The 22,613-nt window shown below is 53.8% G+C and overlaps 1 protein-coding gene across 3 annotated transcripts in view; it reads left to right on the top strand.

The window, feature by feature from the left end:
• The window catches only part of Ksr2 (kinase suppressor of ras 2), a 187,795-nt gene extending 180,030 nt beyond the window's left edge, over positions 1-7,765 (top strand). For all 3 annotated transcript variants that reach the window (XM_090320194.1, XM_090320192.1, XM_090320191.1), the window contains exons 18-20: positions 1,055-1,184; positions 2,834-2,967; positions 4,132-7,765. In XM_090320194.1, coding sequence (XP_090176320.1) covers positions 1,055-1,184; positions 2,834-2,967; positions 4,132-4,138 — 271 coding nt within the window. In that variant the 3' untranslated portion in view covers positions 4,139-7,765. The remainder of the gene's footprint in view (positions 1-1,054; positions 1,185-2,833; positions 2,968-4,131) is intronic.
• The last annotated feature ends 14,848 nt before the right edge of the window (positions 7,766-22,613 follow it).

Here is a 22,613-nt window from a genome sequence, read left to right as displayed (position 1 = left end):
TATCAGCCCCCCAGCGAGCCTTTCCAGATCACAGCCCTCAACATCTGTCACTTAGGCCTCTTTTGAGTCTGTCACTTGCCCTGATTAGTTAATGCCCACATCTTTACCCAGTTAGATACTGTTCATCTGAAACTAAATTGCAGTAATTAAGTGGCTATATTTTAGTTTCAGTTTAGCAAAGGGGGGAAGAAAACATAATTAACAAAATGTAATTAAGTAAATAATTGGTTTTTCATGAAGAGTTTTCATCCTTAGCAAAATATAAATAAATAAATAAATAATCCCCTCCCCCTCGAAAGTGGATTTCTCTTAAAAGTTGGTCTTGAAAGGAAGTTTTAATGAGGCTCTTATTTCTGACACTGTTGCTGTGGGAAGGACCTGGCGCTCTTGGCTTCCTGCCATTTAGGAACATCCTGTTGCTTGGGAACCTGGTGTGCAGGGATGACTTAGAAAAAAAATAAGACTTTCAAAAGTCTATTGAGTGCTGGGCAGGATTTTGCCCCTTCGCAGCCAGAGCTATGTGGTTCCTGTTTTGAGTGGGTTGAATGGAGACAGGGGTCCATTTGCCTTAGCCAGAGATCTCTCAGAGTTGAGGTCCAAACTCCGACTGTTCACTGTGTGTTCACTGTGGACTGGGTCCTTCATGTGCACCCAGAGCCCTGCTGCGTTCAGCTCAAAGTCAAGGTTAACAGGCTGTCGAGAGGTTGAGAGGAGGGGGGAACTCCTCTGTCATGCAGGCATGCAGCCCAAGAAATAGCTCTGGGAAGGTGCACGATCTGCCACCCTGCACAGAAACGCACTGCCTCAGCACGCACCACCCATCACCTGGCAGAGTGCACCCCAAGGCATCACTTCCGGGACGACAGAGGTCTCCGCCCTCAAAGACAGTCTCCTGGGAGAGGCCCAATGTTGGAGATGTGGGGAAGCTTAGAGCGTGGTCCTCTCAGGGACAGGAAGAGACTAGGCAAGGGAGAGGTCAGCCAGGAAGATAGCTGATCAGGTGATGCTCGCAAGGGAGGGGCATGGGGTCACAAGTGACATTGTCTACCAACAGCACGATCTGGTATGAACTCCACGCCAGGGAGTGGCCTTTCAAGACGCAGCCAGCAGAGGCCATCATCTGGCAGATGGGCGCAGGCATGAAACCTAACCTCAGCCAGATCGGCTTGGGAAAAGAAATCTCGGTAAGTCCTTTGACACCACGAGGCCACAGGCAAGGGGAGAACCACCCAGAGCCCTGGAAGATTCCAGATACCTTGCCCCAGGTGACCGAAGTAAATAGGACCACAACCTTGTGAAGTCAGGGTCTAAGAGTTTCCAGGGGTGTCTGCACTACACCTGCAATTCTGGGTGCCTGCCACCAGGGGCGCACCAACACTTGGCCATGCTTCTCCTAGCAGTGGACTTGACTGAGTTCAGAACCAGCCAGTCCCTTTTCTTTCCTTCGAGAAATATTGATTAGAGTATCGTAAGTATGATTGGTTTTAACTTTATCTTCATCCCTATAATAATTCTAAGGCATTATCTAACTCTCAGAGCAAGGTAGACACAGAGAAGCCTGATTATAAATTAATAACTTTCCTCTTAGGCACAGCGGGACGAATCCTCTCTTTTGATCAAAAGATAAGTCAGAGGAGCAGTAATGACCTGGCGTGTCTGTCAGGATTACCTGCCTGCAGGTTTCCTATTGGGTGAAGACTACAGAAAATAACTTTCCTCCTCTGTGACTTTGAAGGTTTCTTACATTTTTAGGATATAGCAAGGGACTTCAGCATTTCCTTCTACCCCCTCACTTTTTTAATTTTTTTCTTTTTCGAGAAAAATGCTGAGAAGTACATTTGAAATTATTGTTGATCCTGATGTACGGTAGAATAGAGCCCTGTAGTTTATTGTATGGGCTCAGAAATTAAGTAGGAGGAAAGATGGATGGATGGATGGATGGATGGATGGATGGATGGATAATGATAGATGAAAAATGAGTAAGTAAATTAATTGGCTAGTTTCATGAATTCTGTTTGGTGAATGATGGGTGAATGGATGGATGGGAACGATGGATGGACATATGGATGACTGGATGGGTGAATAGACAGGCATACTGAGTAGATGGATGGGTGGGTAGATGGATGTAGAGGAAAGATGATGAGTAAATTGGTACGGATGGATGCTGCTTTGTGGATGATACAGATGGATGGACAGATGAGTGGGTGGACACATGGGTGAATGGCGACAGGGATAATAAGGATATGAGGTAGAAAAGTAGACAGACTAGGGCTGGGAGTTTGGCCTAGTGGTAGAGTGCTTGCCTAGCATGCATGAAGACCAGGGTTCGATTCCTTGGTACTACATATATAGAAAAAAAAGCTGGAAGTGGTAATGTGGCTCAAGTGGTAGAGTTCTAACCTTGAGACAGTCCAAGGACAGTGCTCAGGCCCTAAGTTCAAGGCCCAAGACTGGCAAAAAAATTTTTTTAAAGTAGACAGACTGAAGACGGGCATGGTGGCTCACGTCTGTAATCCTAGCTACTCAGGAAACTGAGATCTGATGGTTGCAGTTCAAAGCCAGGTCGGGCACTGAAGATTGTGAGACTGTTATCTCAAATTAAGCACCAGAAAACTGGAAGTAGCACTGTGGCTCAAGGGGTAGGGCGGTAGCCTTGAGCTGAAGAGCTCAGGGACAGCACCCAGGCCCGTAGTCCAAGCCCCACAACCACCACCAACAACAACAAAAAGTAGACAAACTGATATCCCCTCTGAGGTGCCATGTGCCAGTAGTTCAATGAGAACCCGACAAAAGGTCCGCGTGCATCTTACCTGCCACCCACTGGTGTCTGTAGGACATTCTTCTCTTCTGCTGGGCCTTCGAGCAGGAGGAGCGGCCCTCCTTCACCAAGCTCATGGACATGCTGGAGAAACTACCCAAGCGAAACCGCCGCCTGTCTCACCCCGGACATTTCTGGAAGTCTGCAGAGTATGTCGCCTCCTCTGTAGCGCCGTCTGCTGCCTGTCCTTTGACCTTTGATACCATGTAGCTCCACTCCCCATCCATCTTAACCAGTCCCTTCCTGGCACCACACCCCCAGACCTCACCTGCTGCTGCCCACAGGTTTCTGTCCAGGGACTCTGGTGTGGGGCTTGGACGTTGGAGGCTGCCCCAGAGCCTTCGTGACTTAGCTCCTCCTGGCACGGGATGGAAGCTGGCCGTGGTACCCTCAGGCCCCTCCGTGGGACCTGGTGAGATGGAGAGCTCCCTCTTACACCAGCAGCCTGCCCCCACCATGACTGCTCATGGCTCCCAGCATTCCCCAGGGCTCCTGGCTTCTCCTGGCCCTGCTCTGTTATGAACAGTCTCTGCACCCCTCCCTTTCCCTATTGGGGTTAGAGCTTGGTGGTCTTGCCTGGGATTTCCCTATGTGTGGCACCTCTCTCCGTGTCCCCTCCCCAACATAGCCTCCAAATGATCTCCAGAAAGCCAGGGGCAGACAGGCACCTGCTCCGGTTAGCTCATTCCCAGTGACCCCTGCTGCCCCAGCGGTCAGGAGGAGATGGCAGAGGTCTTCTGAATAGAAGGGCTTCAAGTTGTGGGGAGGAAGGAGAAGGCAGGGCCCTTCCTTTCTGGATTCTACTATAGCAGGGCTGGGAAAACAGCACGCTGTGATCTGGCAGCCTAAGATGTTAGGCTCTGGAAATTTCCATGCATTCATTCACTCATTCATTTGTTCATTTTATTATTATGCAGCCTGTGTGTATGGAATACATGTTGGGAGCCTCCATTCTAAGAGCAGGGAAAAAGGACATGAAGTCCTTTTGCTGCAATGGGTAGCAAGCTTGTTCACACAAGTGTTCACAATGCCTAGAGGCCACATGCTTCCTTTTGGAAAGTTCTGGGTTCAGAGTCTGCCCCTGAGGCTTCCTGTGTACCCTTGAGCAAAGTGCTTGACCTCTCTGAGCTTCTGTTTGCCTCTCCTGAGGATATGTTGTGCACTGTCCCGGGTGTGAGTGAGTTGGGGAATGTACAGCATTTGTCAGGGCCCCTGTAGATAGTAGGCCTGTGGGGGACAGGAAGGAGCACCCCATCCCAGTTCCTGACCCCCACCCGGGTCTCCTCAAACTGTACTCCTTCTCTCCTCTCTAGGCTGTGACCTTGGCACCAGGGACAGTGTCAGATGCCTCCGCTCCTGAGCTGCCTCTCCCTCCCTGCTCTGCCCTCTGCCAGCACAGAGGCCACAGGCTCACCACCAGAGGGTCCCGCTCAGCCGGCCAGCCTGGGAGCACCTCACGACCCCACCCCAGCCTTGTGCGACATCAGGGAGGCGGGGTCTCCACATGAGATGCAGAAGCACAGGGAAGAAGAGAGTTGCAGGTTGAGAGCAGAGCCCCTGGGCTGCGGGGGTCAGGACAGGAGGCCAGGGAGGCCCTGGGCCTGGGCTGCGTGCATGCGTCTCTGTCCGTCTCCCGTGTGGACTGGAGCTGTCTGTCTGCCCAGCTGGACCAGGAGGAGCCACACTGCCCTGCTTCGGGTGTAGTGCCAGCTCCTTTGCTCTGTGCCATGGGTCCTGGGAAGGTGGGGCAGAGACCGTGGCTGGGTCAAGGCGGGGAGGGGGTGCTTCCTGTGGAAGCTTCTGTTTCCAGAGGCTCCACCCCCGGCCTCAGATGGCAGGGGGTGTCCTTGTATTCTGCCCCCAAAGGGCAGCCAAACAACCCCCTGTGTCTGCTGAGGGCAGCTCTCTGGGGACCCCAGTCCTGTCTTGCTCCCTGCCATGCAAGACTGTCAGCCCATCTCACCTCACGCAGGTCCCAGGCCAGCTCCATACAGCTCATTAGTGCGTGTGATACCCCGGAAAGGGGGGTCTTTGGGTAAGGAGGTTCTGGTACATTCCCCCCTCCCCCGAGGGCAGTTGTGGATCCTAAGGGTGTGTGTTTGGGGGGTCATCGGACATGTACTGAGGAAGTGTGGAGGTATTTGTGGAGCTGGCCTTCTTTGCTCTCGCCTGGTGCTGGGTCCCAAGGTCCCCTGGCCTGTGTGTGTTCGCTCTGTGTCCCCTATGCCTGTCCCTCACCTTGCTCCCCTCTGGGGCTGGCAAACTGTCTTTCTTGAAAGTTGCTGGGAGCCACTGGGGTACGGAAAGCAAGAGGCAAGGAGAACCTCCGGAGTGTTAAGAGACAGCTGACCCGAGCAAAGCAATAGCCTCCAGGTGGCCAGGCTGCAGGGGGAGGTTTGGGGGGGGCTCAGGGTTGCTCCCTGGGCTCTTTAAGGCCCAGATTCCTTCAAGGGAATAGCCGTAATGGCTGTTTCCCAGTTTAAGCCCTGGGGACTGAAATCACAAACCTTCCTGAGCTGAGATGTGAAACCCAACCTAACCTGCGGGCTTCTCCTCACCCTGGCTGCTCTCAGCTGGGGCCACCTGCCCTCTTCAGAGCTGGGAAGAATGGCAGCAGTGTCCCCAGAGCCCGGCCAGCCTGCCCTGGACCTTCTCATGTCACTTTGTACTTGCAGAAATGGGACCTGAGCCCCTCAAGGGCTAGGCTGCATCTCATCTTGGTCTTTGAGGCCTGGGGCTCCCCGGCCTGTGGATCTGGGATGTTCCTCCATGACAGGAGCCTCTGGTCTCCAGCGCCAGGATCCTCACTTACCACGCAGCCTCTCCACAGACCAGCTGTGTGACTGTGTCAGGCTGAGCACAGCCTGCATTCTGCCCAGCTGCCCAGTGAGTGCCCAGGTCCAACCAGAGGCTTTCTTGAATCCTTCCAGAACCTGGTGGCTCAGTCATGGGCTTTGGTACCAAGAGTGCAAACAAATGGAGAGAGCTGAGTGGGGTGAGGCCTCCCGCAGCTGAGTGTCCATAGAGCAGGCTCTGCTCACCTTGCCCTTCCTCCTTCCAGAAGTAATCCAAGCACCAGCCACAGCCCTTGGCAAGACCCAGGAGGGCTGCCTCAGGGTGGCTTATCCATGGGCCCATCAGCATCTGTTGGGGGCCAAGGGCAGGGTCTGGGGGCTCAGGGAGGGCTCTGTCACCTCCTCCTCCACTTCTCGATCTTTCTGACACATGCCCACCTTCCAAGATCTCAAATGCTCCAGGTGCAGGGTCTCCTGGCTCCTCTCTGGCTTCATCTTAGCCCCCTTTTTAGAGTGTGCACATGGAAATCTGAAACTCGCCTCTCTGCTGGCTGTGGTGCATTCATGGAGGACAGGCTGAAGAGAGTGTTTGCTCATTCTTTGGGAAGGAGGAAAGCCTATGTTTGTCCATTTACCACCAGCCTAGCTCCCAGCATATTGTGGTGATCCATCAGCCTGGGTTTGTGCTTGTGTATGTGGCCTGGCTGTGCTCCTGAATCCGTCGGCTTCTTGTTCAGCTTCACATTCAGCAAAGCCATACATCAGGCTTTCTGCGGACAGTCCTGGGATGAAGTCTGCAGGAGATTGTAACCATAGAAGTAACTCTGCTATATTGGAGGGGCCGGGGTCACAGGTGTTTCCTTGCCCAGGTGTGGGGGAGGGAACATTCCCGCTCCCCCAGAGGCATTCTGGAGACTTCACATGGCACAGGTCATCTTGTCCTTGGCTCCTTCTTCATGGTCAAAGGAAGGTATCTGATCAGACCACACTCTGCTCTCGTTGTTAAGTGTCCACCCCGGAGTACCACTCGTTATGAGGTGTTCTCACATGGCGGCCCTCATAGGCCAATGCAGGCACGAGGTTCAGTTAATTCAAGTCCTTCCAGCCAACAGAAGTCACACACAGGCTAGAAACTACATATGCACAGATCACACACACACACAAATGCCAATCCAGATTTCCCTCCTCTCCCCTCCCCAGCCTCTGTCCCCACTTGTGCTTAGTCCCTGAAGAGTCACCGTCCAGAAAAATCCTGAGCTCAGACTCACCAGCTTGGGCCTGAGAGCCACAACCAGCTTTGCCAAATGATTTTCTTAACATTTGTTTTTTCATTGAAGGGGAAGAAATACCAAAGGAAGACTATCTCCTAGCTTAGGAAATTGGACTCTGTTTTCTGCTAGCACACCATCCTTTTACCTGGACTGTGCTGTCCTGTAGGTATTGGCCAGCCTGCTGGAGTGACAGGTGACAGATCTGACCCAGGGCAGGCTGCTCTCTGATGTCTCTTGAGCAGCCTCTGACGTGGAGGGCTGCTGTCATGAAAAATGAATCCGGGCTGCCAGGGAGACCTCTCTCCTTGGCATGCTCACGGGCTGCCTTGTCAGCAATATCACACATGGCGGGCACCCCGTCTTTATATAAAGATGCCGCTCTACTGCTGGAACAGACCCTGTCCTCTTGACATCTCTTCAGAGGCCCGTCTTCAGATGCAGACTTCAGCATAAGGATTTGTAGTGGTCCTAAAGACGACGCCCCTCTCTGGCTGACTCCTTCCCACAAGGCTCGCTTTGGATGGAGTCCCCAAATTTCTCTTGTCCCTATGTCCCGCCAGCCACCACAAAAATGTGTTCTCTCAACATTCTAGAATTCTGAAAGCAAAGTGCGCTCTGGAAGCTGTAGGGGTCCTTTCCTCACCCCCTCTTCAGGAAGGTTCGTGGCTGTTCCCTTCCAGTCCCTGCCTCTGTCCCCGTGTGCTGGTCACTTCCAGTCTCGTCACATGACCATCTTGAAAGGACATGGGTCATGGTGAATCTGGGCCCACCATAATTAATTACAACTTCTATTAACTAATCAGATCTGCTGTGCTCTGATTTGCAAGCCAAGTGCAGTCCTGGGGCCCTTGGGGTCAGGACATAGGTGTAGCTGTTATTTGGAGGAGACCCTGTAATCACCACTGTGTGTAACGTTTTCTGGCAAGGTTGGAGTGGTGTCACCCATGGCACCTTTCCAGGAGCTTCCTGGAGTGTATTCACAGCCCTGTCTGAAGGGGTGAGTAGCACAGTGTGTTCAGAGGCCACGTCAGCCATCCATCGGGCTGTTGACACTCCAGCCTCCGAGGTGGGGCGGGAGGAGGAACAGCAGTGGGGGGGGTGAAGATCACCCGAGTTCCAGTTCTACGACAGCCTGAGCTGTCAGCCCAACCCTGTCAGAAAACGTGACACACAGTGGCGACTACCGGGAATGTGCCAGGCGCCAAGGGGCTGGTGCCCATCATCTTAGCTGTGAGGGGGCAGAGATCAGGGGGAGTGCAGTTCCAGGCCATGCAGAAAGTGTGTGATGTTTGATCTCATGGGGGGTGGGGCTGAGGGCGGTTGTGCATGCCTATCATCCTAGCTGCGGTGGCAAGCTACGTGTATCCATAGATAGACAGAGCTCGCACATTATAGGGTCTGCGCCCAGACAGGAAGCAAGGTACAGACTCCAAAGTAAGGCTGGAGGGGTGGTGTAGTGGTAGAATACCTGCCTGGCCAGGATTAGGTCCCGAGTTCAAATCCCGGTATGGCCGAAAGGAATCTGCCTTGGGATTGTTCATTGGTTTCAAGTTTGTACCTGGACAGCCTCTGAGGGCCTGCCGGATCCCCAGGTGTTCCCCTGACCTGAAAACCTTTGACAACAGGGTTAGCAGCCAAGAGGATTCCAGTGGGCGGCCTCCCCCTCTCCTCCTTCCCCACCTCCCACCTGAGGACATGGCCCCAGGCCAGAAGCTGGGCCACACAGTAAATAGTAGCAGTGAAATACAAGTAGCTTGAGTTTAGTCTAAAGGAACTGGGAAGAGAGGCCCCTCCCCGCCCACCCTGCTGAGATGGTTGATGCCAGCATCTGTGCTATTCCCATTTCATCCTGAAAGCCTAATGATTAACAACAAATCTTTCATTTCTCTTTTCTGCCACCTTAAAGGAAAAAATAAAAAAGAACAACCATGCAGCCACTGGGCCGGTTCTTCCTGTTAGAAAACACTCTGACCCTCCCGTACTAGAGTACACTTGGAAAAGGCTGGTACTGAGAGACCAGGAGAAGCAGGATGGTTCTGTGGGTGATGGAGGCCGAGAGGACTTCCCCAGCCCTGATGCTCTGGTCCGGGCGGCCGGGCTGACCTGTGTGCTTCTTCCTCAGCTGCTCATTGCATCAGTGACTTACTGAGTGTCTTGCAGCATAGACCCTGGTAATTGCTCGGTCAGTCAGTGTGGCCAAGATGGGGTGTCTGCCGTGGCCTTGTTGCAAAAAATTCCGCTAGTATAATTGTATATGTGTGAAGTAGGTCTAAGGGAACTTGTGTGAATTGCAGCCACCACTTTGCAGCTAGAACTGCACCTGTGCGCCCAGCCTGGCCCGCTTGCACACCATGCAGGTCCTGGGCCCAGCCCATCCAGGATGAAACTGGCCTGCTCTCTGCGCAATTGGAAGACTTGCAAAGGCCCCTCTTAGCCCCTTCTTTCTTCCCTGCAGCCCCAGGCCTCCCCCTGCCCAGCTTCCACTCCCCAGCCCATCGGTGTCCCCAGCCAGATGCACAGACAGGTCAGAAAGGCTCTTTCTTCAGCCTGCCCCCGGATTTCCTGTATGACCACTCCGCAGGTACCCTGTGCCTCCCTGCCTCCCGTGCTGCTGAGAAAGTGGGAGCAGGCGGCAGGACAGCCTGTACGCACACTTCACCTGCTCCCTCACCGTATCCCCGCCCCCGATGATTGGCATCAGGGTGTAAGGGAAAGATGACGGAGGAAAGCTTTGTGGCTGCTGGACTCAGGTGTCACTTCCACGGCCTCACACACACTGCTTGCTGCATCTCCTCAGGTCCTGTGGGTCCCTGTCTGTCACCTCAATGGGGCTGTTTGTGCCCTGGCCTCCTGGGTGCCTCTACCCAGATTCTGCCTTTGCTTCTGTACCCTGCTCTGCCTCCTCCTGTGACACATGTCTCTGATTTCCTGTGACATCTTGTCATGCCAGGAAAGCCTCCCTAGGGATTCCCTGACAGCTGTCACTGTGTATGTGAGGGGGGGAACCATTGGCATGGGGAGGTCAAGGACAGGCATGACATGACCATAGAAATGCACTTGTGGAAGCACCTTACGCTAAATGCATGATGGGAAAATGCTTGGTTGGTCCTAGAGGCCAGCAAAGAAAAGCTAGGGGTCCTTTGGTGGGCCACAGACCAGAACTGCAGCCCTGCCTGGAGTTGGAGAAGGGGGGCATCCACGCCATTGGTGAGGTCAGGTGTTCCCCAGTTGTGTACTTGTAATGTTGGGCCTGATGGCTGGGGAGCCCAGGGCCTTTGCTGACGGGGGGACCCCGGGGGTAGCAGCTGGCTTGCGAGCTTCAACTGGACTCAACTTTTTAACAGTTCTCCACGCTGCTGCTCCAGGGCCGCCTTGATTTTCTTTGCCTTTGTGTAACCCATGCCACTGCCCCCTAAGGCCTTCTGGCAGGGTGGTCAGTGAACCGACCATGTCAATGGCATCGCGCCATGCCCAGCCGCCCACTCAGTGCTCAGGAAGTATGAGTTCTGAGTCACGCATGCGAACTTCTCCCGGGACCCCGCTTTCTGCGGGATGCACCCACAGGGGCTGGAATGGAGGAATGCTGAGCGTTGCCTGTTTGCCAGGATGTTTTGGGGATCCAGGGGAAGGTGTTGAGGCGGGAGAGGCCCAGCTGCCATGCAGGGACCAGCATCTCCAGGCAGAGGCTGAAGGCAGATTAACCAGGAGGCTTTTGACCCTGGTAGAGGTCAAAAGTCCCAGAGTGGATGCTAGGGTGATCAGCCAGGGTGGACAAGACAGCAAACACCAGGCCAGTGTCCCTGCAGGATGGGCCTGGCATGGACTCCCCACCTGGGCTGGCCATGTTCTGTTCCATACCAGCCTCTGGCCTTTGACCTTGAGACGTTGACCAGGTCACACCCGAAGCTGCTCCTCCGTTGTACAAAGGCTTCCTTATGTAAATGATGCCAGCGCCTTTTTCTATGCCCAAATCTATATGCCTATAAATGTGATCCATACATATTCTATAGAGAGACTAATCCTTGTACAGCTCAAGAGGACCTCGGTCCACCGCGGCTCCACACTGAATCAGTCCACACTGGTTCATGGGAGGAACTGAAACCTGTTTCACAGTTTTCCTTCCGGGCTGCTTCCTGCTCTCCTCTCCTTCTCTGTTTTGGTTTCTGTCTCCCGCCCTTGTCGCCAGCATCTCGGAATTGGGAGAGAATAATATGATGTGATGCCATCCGGGAAAGAAAGTCGGATGGATGGGTGGATGGATGGATGGGTGGATGGGTCCACTGTGTATATTTGTACAGAATCATTTATAAAGTTTTCTACACTTCTCACATACAAAAAAAAAAGTATTTTTAACTTGGGCTGTTGGACAGTTTGTGAGCCTCTGACCGGCAAGCCTATTGTTTCTTGTGTTTAGTGCAATGTTTAGTGAGAATCCAATGTCTGAATTATTTATGCCAATAAAGAATTTGAGAATTACTGCATTACACTACCGCCAAGATGGGTCTGAATTTCTGATGTGGTATGGTGTATCCGTCAGCTAATGCTAATGCTGCAGAACAAGCACCTTCCCTCTCCCCAAATCCACAATTCATGACGACTGTCACATGCTTTGGTCTGGAGTCCAGGCTGGGTTTCAGCAGTGGAGTGTCCCTGCCATTGATCTTCAGGAGTTGGGTTTCTTTGGCTACACTAGGGCCAATGGGAGTTGACCGAGCCTCAGGAGTCATGAAACAGAAGGGCTCGTCCACCTGTCTCCATGCTGAGGCCACAGGGAGGAGCCTGGCATGAGGGGAGTGCCCAGGTTCCCTGAGGCAGGGCACACACACACACACACACACACACTCTGCTGCAGCCCTGGGCTCCTAAGTCTTCCCACCAGCGGATGATGCAGTGCTGGCTCCTCTCAGGCATCCTTCTCTTCCAACCTCACCATGCTTCCACAGAACAAATAGTCGAGCACCATCCGTCACCCTGTCATGGTACTGGTGGCTCAGAGAAGTTAAGCAACTTGTCTAATGCCTCACATTACTGAGAATGAAATCAGGGCCTGCACTATACTGCGCTCGCTCTCCCCACCCCTCTGCTCTCCACTGTGTGTCTACCAGCAGTACTAAAGTTTGAACCCAGGACCTCGTTGTTGGTTCGGAAGGTACTCTACCAGTTGAGCCACACCTCCAGCCCTTTTTTGTTTGTTTTTATTTTTTTCTCATAAGCCAGCATACTTTGCCCAGCTGGTCTGGACCACGATCCTCCTATTCATACCCCTTCCATCGCTGGGGTGACAGGTGTGCATCACCCCCCGCCCGGCCCAGGGTTAGGCTGGGCTGTATACCACTCGGCGCTCTCCTGGACTTCCCTCCAGTGGAATAGTTTCAATCTCAATGAGATCATTCTTATTTTAATTGTTTTTTTAAAAAGGAAAATCAGATCCCACTTTAAAAAGATGGCTTGGGGCTTAAAAGAAGACAAAGCCACTCCTGACCCCACTTGAGAAAGACAGGAGGCCGATGTAGCTGGACGGAGTGAGGGCAGGATATGCCTCCATCACCTGTGCGCCCTGGCTTAATCACACCGCAGATGACAAGTCTTCTAACGGCTCATCGAGCCTCCACTCGCATTTTATCTCAAGCCATGTTTTGCTCCGCTGCTTAGCTCTCTATCTTGGAATAAAATCTCGGCTCATTTAAAGGCTTAATGTTACATTTCATGACCGCAGGGATTCCACTGTGGCACCTTCCCGTCACCGTGAAATGACACCTCGGCTTCAGAGGACGGCCCAGGGCTCTCTGAGCTCGATGTGACTGGCTGGGGCCTGGGGACACCTGTGTCACCAGGATAAGCCCAGTGCCTGGGTAGAAGAGATGACACAAGCCTTAGGGTCACAAAGAAAGAAGTGGGCAGACCAGCTACCAGTGTCTCACACCTGTTGTCCTAGCCACTCGAGAGGCTGGGATCTGAGGACCACAGTTCATAGCCAGCCAAGGCACAAAAGCTTCCCCTAGGGTTAAAGAAACATTGCTGGAATAAATTCCACCTGGTGCTTTTCACCCTTTTTTTTTTTGACATAATCTACTAGAACATTCTCAGAGATAGGGGGGCTGAGCTGGGGCCCCGCTTCTGCATGGGGTGCAGAACACACAGACCGGGCTATTCCTGGAAAAGGCCAGCTGCCACAGGCAAAAAAGTTACCACACTGCTCTGTACCCCACAGTGGCCTGGCCAGAGCCCCACCGTGGTCGCCCAGGGGAACCTGCTGTATGGCCACGTCCGCTGTCAGTAGGGTGGTGGTAATTTGGTTTGGGCATTACTGGGAATTGAACTCAGGGCCTTGTGTTTACCAGGCAGGTGCCCTCAACTTATTTTTCATTATTTTTCTAACAGAGTCTTGAATTGATGCCCAATTGGCCTAAGCCTCAATCTTAGTTTTGTCGTTTGTTGTTACTGGTCCTGGCCTTGAATGCAGGGCCCGGCTGCTGTCTGTCCCTGAGCTTCGTTTTGTTGAAGGCTAGCACTCTACCACTTGAACCACAGCACCACTTCTGGATTTTTCTGAGTAGTTTATTTGAGGTAAGACTCGCGGAGAGTCTTGTGTGGGGCTGGCTTCAAACCACGATCCTCGGGTCTCCGGCTCCTGAGTGGCTGCCAGTACAGGTGTGAACCACGGCAATCATTCATTACCCGCAGCTACAACAATGCACCTAGTTAAAATTACCCTGGGGAGGTAGCAGGCTTTATGAAAGAAAATGAATACCATGCAGGGTGTTCAGGCATGGGCAAGAGGAGATTCGGGGTACGGGGGGCCTGACTGGCACTCGGCCAACAAGAAGGAGCATAGAATCATCACCCCAGATTTCTGCCTTTCCCTAGAGTGTGTGCTGGTAAAATTCTTAGCCGGACAGGAAGGGAGTGCATGCCCTTTCAAGGCAGCTCTGATTCTTATTGGAACATTCCAGGGCATTCACTGTCTCCCACAGACAGCGCACGGTCACCTGAGCTGAGCGCTTGTGTTCCTTGTCAGCCCAACGCGCCAGGCTGTACCCGGGCACCTGCCTGGGACGCCCTATGGCTGCCTGCCCAGCCAGCTGCCAGCTGCCTTCTCCTCTCAGCTTGACAGGCCGGCCGGCTGAGTCACAGCGCAGTGACTCCCAGCCCACGTGGGGCCTGGGCCCGGGGCCAAGGGGTGAGCGACCTGCGGGGCCCCCAACCAGCCCTGGAGTGCAGGAGGATGGGTCCTGAGAACACTCTGGAATCTCCGCAGGGGGAGTTCCCTAGAGGGAGGTCAGGGCGGGGCCCAGGAGGCCGTGAGAGGGGGCAGGGCAATTCGTCCTACCTGAGAAAAGTGATATGCATGGTCGGGCTTTGTCTTCTCTTCTCATCAGCTGGAGCCCAGAGGGCTAGAAGAGGCTGCTGAAGGGCACATGGCAAACTTGGCACAGATTTTGATTCCATATCCAGTGCTCTCTCTCCAGCTGGGGTGCTAATCTGGCACCCTAAGGGAAGCAAGGACACTCAGGGGTCCAGAGGGAAGGCCTGTGTTTCAAGAATGGACTTTATTTCCCGCCTCGGTCACTGGACCCAACACACCCCATAGCCAATCCTAATTCCGGATCTGGCTGTGTGACTTGGCGAGCCTGCTGCCTCTCTCTGAGCCTCCATGCCTTGATCTTAAACAGTGGGATGAGTGGTGGTGAAAAATCCAGCAGGGGTCAGATTGAGCTCTGTGTGTGTGTGGTGTGTGCGTGCGTGTGTGTGTGTGTGTGGTGTGTGTGTGTGCGTGCGTGTGTGTGTGTGTGTTGCTGTCTTGCTGTCTTGCTGTGTGACCTTGAGGAAGAGGCTTTGCTTCTCCGAGCCTCCATTCCTTCATCAGCAAAATAGTGTTACTAAATCCTCCCCTGGTGGGCATGAGAGATTTTTATTCTCACTAAATGCTGTGGCCCAGCTTTATCTTCACCTGTTCACTCACAGCCTAGGCAGGGAGGTGCATAATAAATGTTCACTAAAACACAAATCGCTGTCTCCTTTGACTCTTTCTTGGGATCTGGCAGGGACCACCGCCTGGGTCCAGCTGAGCCAGCGCGTGCTCCCTCGGGCTGTCCCAGCCAGCTGGGGGGGGGGGAGTGGAGTGGAACCTGAGACACCTCATTCTGGGCACACACTGCCACTGTGACTGCAGCCACAGCAGCCTGGGGAATGAAAGAAAGGTCAGAGCCCGGGAAAGCAGGGCCTGGCTCCATGGAAGGAGTGGGCAGCCCAAGAAGGCAGGGCCGGCGGGGAGCTGGTGGGGAGGGGGGGAGGGGGGAGGGAGGCGGGGGGGGGGCTGGCTGAGGCTCTCACCTCTCCTGAACCAGCTGAGCCTCGAAGGGCGCCCCCCCCCCCCCAGCCCCTGCCTGGAAGCCTGGCCTCCTGGCCCAGCCTAGCTGCCTCCCAGCCTGCCCCAGGGGAGGGGCCACCTGGTGTCAATTAAGCCTCAGCCACTGCCACTAGCCAGGCTGATTAGTGCTGCTGGCTGCTCCGGGCGAGAGGGGCGACACCGCCATGGCACGGTGAGGCCTCGCTGGACTGGTGAGTGCAGGGGCGGGGGGCTCTGCTCCACCCTGGCCCTGAACCCGCCATGGGAGACTCAGGGCACCCAGACTTGCATGGAAGGGGGGGTCCTCTTCCCCACTTGGTTCTTCTGGGGCCCCTCCATCTTGACCTTACCCATGCCAGCCAGCATTCTTGTCCGGGTCACGCGGTCCCTGGCCTTTCCTTCCCCTGCTCCGGGCATCAGAAGGGGAAGTGCCAGGTGATTATGGAGACCAGCAGCGGGGACCAAGGCGTCGGGAGGCTGACTCTCCCCTCCTTACCCCCAGGGAAGCCGTCCTCTGTGCCCTCCCGTGTGGACTGCCTAAGGCCAGGTCCCCACTGCCCTGGGCCCCTGGAGCACAGACTCCAGGTGGCCCTGCCGGGGTGGTCAAAAGATGCCAGCAAATGGGAGAGTGCTGTGCTGAAGGCTGCCACTCAGGCAGAGGCCACGGCAGCAGGTGCCACATGTCCTGGAACGCAGTGAGGACGGGCTGAGTGAGCCTTGGCCTGGGGCCTCCACCTGCCTCTGGGGCCTTCGGGGTGGGCGTCATAGGTCACAGGTCATAGGTACCTGTGGCAGGTGAGATGAGACGCCAGCCTTGGTGCCTGGGCCCTGGTGGCTCTGCCCTGAGTTGCACGGCTGCCACCTGCCTGGGGTGGATGCCAGGTGTGCAGGGGACCGGGCAAACGTTTCTGGTGGTGTCTGTGTGTCTGTGCTGTGGTTTTGGAGCCTGGAGTGCAGGAATCTCTTGTGGCATTGTCCCCAGTGCTGGGGTTACAGGAGTGCATACCTGCTCTGGGCTTACTAGCGATTCTGTACACTTGGCGTTGGGGTGTCATGAGAAGGGGTGCCTGGCATGCAGGGTGTGTGTGTATTGTGGGGTGGAAGTGAGGAAGACATGAGAGGTCAGAGGGCTTCTCAATCTTTGGACATGGGTCACTTTTGTGCACGCAGAAGACTGTGAAAATAAGGCAAATGAGAACTGTCAGAGCTGAACAGGGATGGAGAGTCTCCTTGAGCTCAGATCTGCCTGGTCTCTTGCCCTAGGTGGGGCCATGGTCCAGGAAGAGCATGCTGAACTTTAGTACGGTGTCATATGCTAGGGGAACATGGCAGGCGATGACAGAGGCGGTGTGGATATTGGCAAAAGCCTGGCAAGGAACTGGGAAATGTGTGCATCCAGACACCGGTGAATGTGTTCATTCAACCAGAGCTGCTCAGCTCTCTGCCCGCTGTGGAGGGGACACAGAGAACCAAGCCCCTCTCCTTAGCAGAGGAGGCCCTAGGATTGGAGCAGAGGCTTCTGGGGAGGGCGGGGCATGACTCTTCATCCAATGAAGGCAAAGGAATTGCCGCTGGGGCACCTAGGCTGGGCACTGGTGGCCGTGATAGGCAGGTGGGGTCTACTGCAGCCAGTTCTCCTGCAGCAGAGCCTGAAACACTGGGGGCCCATGTGCAGGGTCTGCTGAGAAATGGGGTGTCTGGAAGGCAGGGCTATGCAGTAGAGGGGTCTTGGCCAGGATGGAGCAGAGCCAGGGACAGGCCCCAGCCTGGGCAGAGGGGCTCTGGGAAGTGAGCTGTGTCTCACTCCTACGTCTTCCCACCTGGCTAGTATGTCATGTCACCATGTCACCGGTTCAGCTCATCCTGTCCATCCGAGGGGGAATGAGGAGTGGGCCCTGATTTTCAGTTTCCTCTACTACAAGAAAGCATGGGCTTCCAGGCCAGGGACAGAGCCGCCAACACCTGCCAGAATCCATCAAGAAAGGGAGGAGGCAGGGTGCAGCCTCAGGGGTGCTGTGCAGGGTGGGCCATGGAGGGGAAAAGTGGCAAGGGTGGGGGTCGGGGAGTATAAGGCGGGGCAGAGCGTGTGGCCTCCAATGTCGATCCTCCTTCCTCCACCTCCCAAGCGCTAGTATTACAAGTGTGCAACGCCATATTTGGTGTCGGGGGTGTATATTTAATGGTTGGCCTGTGGGGGGGGCACCATCCCACCGTGCGTGGAGGACTTGGCCTATGTGTGAGACGGTGAGCTGCATGCCAATGTTTGTTTTGATCACATTTTGGATTCTTAGGCCCAAGAGGGAGGAGCCTATCTAGTTTGCCCTCCCAACCCAAACTCCCTGTACTGGAGTGACACCCACCTCACACACACACAGCACCCTAGGGCAATCTCAGGAACATGGCTCTTGCCATGGGCAAATGGGTAAACTGAGGCCTACTGGCTCAGAGAGGGGCCCATTAGGAATAAATGTGGCCACAACATTAACACAATTCCCCCCTCACACACACACACACACCCATTTGTCAAGTGCATTAAAAAAAACCACCTCTCAATGAAGAGGAAAATCCCCATCGAAATGTTTAAATCAGAGTGGAGCTCATTATCAAAGGAAATCCATTTGGAAGGGAAAATAGTGATTTCATTCCACTTCCTGTGCTTTTTCTACAACAATGAGTTCTAAAGAGGCATTGGATGCTGGCTAATAAAATCCAGAGATTTCAGAGCCCCGGTGTTTTCAGAGTCAGGCTCAAAGCAGAGGAAATCAGTTCTGTGTCGAGGCTTTGGGAAACATGATGCAGCCTGTTCCCACAGGCACCCCAAGCCCCTACCTTTTCACCCTGCAAGTACCACCTCGACATGCATATAGCAGGTGGCGACCACGGGACACTCAACCCTGGCCCAGAAATACTCCCAGCACTGACTCCTGGCAAGGAGACATTTGGTGCCTTTGAGGAGCTCCTGGTCCCATTAGAACCTGGGGCATTTACAGCATCTGAAGGGTTTAGATTGTTGTGCACAACTCCATTCATACTCACACATACACACACACACACACACACACACACACACACACACACCACTGCCACCACCATCACCATCTACTCATCCATCCATTTATCCACCCATCTGTCTCTCAGTCATCTGTCCATCCATCTACCTATCCACACAGTCATCTGCCCATCTCTCTTCCCATCTATCCATTCATCTGTCCATCCATATGTCCATCTATCGCCTCTGTCATCTGTCTATCCCTATTCCCATCCATCCATCTAGCCATCCTGCCCGTTTGTCTATCATTCCATTCATTCATCCATCTATTCTCTGTCATCTGTCCATCCCTTGTCCATCTGTCCATCCCTCATCCATGCATCCATCCCATCCACTTCATCAGCCATCAGTTATCCATTCACGTACCCATTCATCAGTGCATGTGTCCACTCATCCACCACTCCGGGCTGAGATCCCCAAGGCCTCACCATTCTAAGACCCCAGAAAGAGGGTGATACCTCTCCCATCTGCACTACAAGTCACAAACATTCTGGTGCTCACACTCAGAGCCCCTCCTTCACGCCCCCCTCCTCCACCCCCTCCTTTCCCTCCTTCTCTTCCCACCCCCTCTCTTCCTCCTCCTCCTGCTTAGGGAGGGGAGGATGCTGGAGAGCGAGCCTTCCTTGGGTTGCTGGCTGGGAGGAACTGGGCTCCATGCTGAACTGCAGGTCTCCAAGCTGAGCCCAGCACAGCCATGGTGGCTCCTGGCTCTGAATGCTCTGTGCTATACCATCACGCTTCCAGAATTCTCTGTGGGGCCTCAGTTATTTCCATGACAGCCTCCGCAGTCTATGTGCACAGGGGAGGGGAATCTTTTGGGGTCTGGGCCTGAGTTAGCCCTGTGCAGGGGGACATGAAGGTTGTGGAGTCATTCTCCTCTGCCTCTCCCTCCTCCACTGGCCTTCAGATCCTCTCTGAGGCTTCCTCCTTGTCACTATGGCGATGACAGAGGCCCCTCGGATTGCTGGCACTCCCACCGTGCCCACTGCCAGCCTCACGGAGCCTCCTGTGGGCTCTGTGAAGCATGCAGGGCCACAACAGCCCTTTGTCTTAGTCATCTGGAGCCAGAGGCTCAGAGAAGTGACATAACTTGCCATAGCTGGACCTCATTGTCACATCGATGTACTCTCCAATCCGGAATTCTCTTTGCCCTTGTCATGGGAAACCTGGAGTGTGCTGCAATGTCTGCCCTGGTGTTGTTTCTCCCACTCCAGATGAGTGTGCCTTCCGCGCAGTGAGCAGGATGTAAGACACACAGCTGGGAATGGCAGCAATCCGTCCTCAGGCCTGGAAGAAGGCCGCTGCATTGACGGTGTCAGGAGGCAATGTTTCAGGTGCTGGTCTGAGTTCTTGGGGTGCCTCACTTTTATCTATCCAGACAGCACTGCTAGACAGTGTCACAGACTCTTTGAAGGGCAATACTGTGAGCCACTCAGCCCAAGCAGAGGACCCAGCCGCGTCTGCAGCGGCTGTGCACAGACCACAGGAAAACACCTGCAGTATCTCAGGGCCAATGGCCTGGGAGCTGCAGGCGTGGCCTGAAGAGTTGCCCCTGCCTTATGTGGAATGCCTGCAAGAGCGCCAGTCCTTGCAAACACCTCCCCTCCCAAGGTCGTCACAGACCGGCTTCAGTGTCATGGTGTTTACGTGGGAGTCAGTGGAAGGCTGGTGTGAGTCCTTCACCCTCACAGACTGCTACAAACCCCACCAGCCCCACGTGTTAACGCCACCACAGGGACACAACCGGCAGCGGCATTCAAATTCCTGACACGTAGGGATGGGCGGCGTGGCGCTCTGCTGATGATGTACGAGGAGGAGGAGGAGGAGGAGGAAGAGAGGGAGGAGGAGGGGGGGAGGGGAAAAGCCTCAGCAGCACCCATTTGCCTCTTCCACAAGATCCTTTGGGTTACCTTGGGCTCTGCTGCAATGGCTGAATTTTCCCTGCTCTCCTCTCCTTATGCCAACTGGCTCCTTACCCACCATGTGATTTCCACACCAGGCATGGACAGGAGTGTTTCCATGGATTCCTCTCCCCCACACCCCCCGCACCGCCGAGGGTCGTGCAGTAATTACAGTGGGACAATCCGCGTGATTTCTATCACAATCACCATGGGTCAGGCACCAGTGTCACCTGGACACACCAAGGGACAAGACAGTGCCCAGTTCCTCCAGCAGAGGCGGCCCCACATTGTCAAGTTATAACACAGGTGATTCCAGTTAGAGGAAATCAACGAGTGGGGAATTCATGGGGAGCCTTGATCCGGGGAGTTCCAAATAGTGACTGAAATAGGAGGATCATGATCCAGGCTGGTCTCAGTTAAGAAGTGAGATCTTATCTCAAAAATAACCAGTACCCCCCCAAAAAAGAGGGAGAGAGCTGGGAAGTATGGCCCAACAACAGGCGGCCTACCTAGCAAGTGCGAAGTGATGAATTCAAATCATAGTGCCAGCACCCCCCCCACCACCACCCCACTACATGAAGTCAGATATGGTGGTGCATGTCTGTAATCACAGCTACTTAAGAGATGTTCCTTTGAAGATTTCAAATCTGAAGCCAGCTCAAGGCAAGTTATCAAGCTCCTGTGTAAAAAAAATATAGATAGATAAGACAGATAAACACACACACACACACACACACACACACACACACACACACACACACACACGGACTAGTCTTGTGTAACATGCTACGCCCTGGGTTCAACAATCTCTAGTACTGAAGGTAAAACAATGTACTTCCTCGTATGTAGTCATATGTTTTAATCCTACCATATTAATTAACAGGAGCTAGCTGTGAGTCTCACAAGTCCTGAAATTTAGAAGTAGGATGCGCATAAATATTTCAAGATATTGACAACTGTGAGATGGTATGAAAATACTTCGGAATTCTGCTGGGGATAAAGTCTCAAGTACTCACCGTGGTCCCGCAGCCTTCTTCTCTCTATGAATAACAGAAATGATGGTTACGTGGCAAGCAGAAATGGGTGCAACACGGGCCACTTGTTCCCATCCAATCTCGAGGTCCCTCCAAATTCTGTCCAAATGGCTCCTGTCCCCCCCCCCCCCCCAGCATTCATTTTGTCATTTGGCTCAATTAACTGAGTAGATTAATCTCTGTGGACATAGCCGATGGTTTGCATTGCCTATGCATACAGTGGGAAAGCAACCCAAGCCATGAGAATCTTCTCCATATAAGCCAATGGGACACCATTGTCTCCCCATCCCTTTCTTCTTTCTATCCGGCTTCCCAGGGCTCCTGCTCTTAATGCTTCCAGATCCTTCCCTGGGGTTACCACAAGATCTCTATGCCACATACTTTTTTCACTCTTGACATTTATGGCTTTGCAGATCTGAGACCCCATCTATTGACATTTCTTGCCTAGACTTGCCAATTGAGATCTGTCACTATTTTTAGTGCCACGTTGGTTACCGTGGCAACTCTGGAACCTGCTTTCCCTTCTTCTTACTCTTCTTCTGGGGTGGGGCATTTAGGTTCTACCACCTCCTCTCCTTGTCCCTCTTTCCTGTCAGTGCTGAACTTGAGCTTTTGATGGATGGGTTCCCCTGTCCCTACTAAAATTGCAGGCTCCTGGAAAGCAGGAAGCTTGTTTGGGTTATCTTGTATCCAACGGCACAATGCCTGGCACACAGTAGGTCGGTGCACTCTGTTTTGTGGACTGGCCCCCCAATCCTGTACCAGAAGTGTTCTGTCCTGGGCTTGGTGTTGGGTTCCCTATGAGAGCTTCAAGAAGGCTTCCTGAGAATATTAATCACTGTCTGGGTCATTAATTTGCCTCCTTCCCACATCACTAGCTTTTTAATCAGGCAGAAAAATGGTTCTGGGAAAAGATTCCCTAAGACCCAAAGAGACACCCAAGGTTGTTAACTGATTCCTTGAGGTGTCTCTTGCCTCCCAGGTGCTGTTCCTTGTTTTACTGAAGAACTACTCCTTGGGGAGAGGAGGAGGTCTTCCCACAGCTCCCCGCTTCTCTCACCCCAAAGCTCCCATAGCCCTTCCGACAAAGTCAAACGCAACGCAAGGTCCTTCATGACTAAGCCTGAGTTCCATCCAGTTCACTCTTTCCAGCTTTACTTCCCACCATGCAGACACCCAGAGCCGCTGGCCTCTGCCCTGGGGGAGCATGCTGCCCCTGCCCGTGCTCTGCACCAGAAGCCCCTCCTGCCTGGAAAGTCTCCTTCCCACCCAGCATTCCCTCACTGGTCCTGCCTGCCTGAGCAGGTAGACAGCAGCTCTCCCAGAAACTCTTCCCTTGGAAGTGTCTCCCACAGCCTCGCCTGCTCAGCCCTGTCACAACCCAAGTCACGCTGG

Source organism: Megascapheus bottae, chromosome 28 (assembly GCF_031878675.1).
Source record: "Megascapheus bottae isolate mThoBot1 chromosome 28, mThoBot2.hap1, whole genome shotgun sequence".
NCBI classification, from domain to species: Eukaryota; Metazoa; Chordata; class Mammalia; order Rodentia; family Geomyidae; genus Megascapheus; species Megascapheus bottae.
Note: the sequence above shows the minus strand (reverse complement) of the source record. Positions and strands in the feature narration are given on the sequence as shown.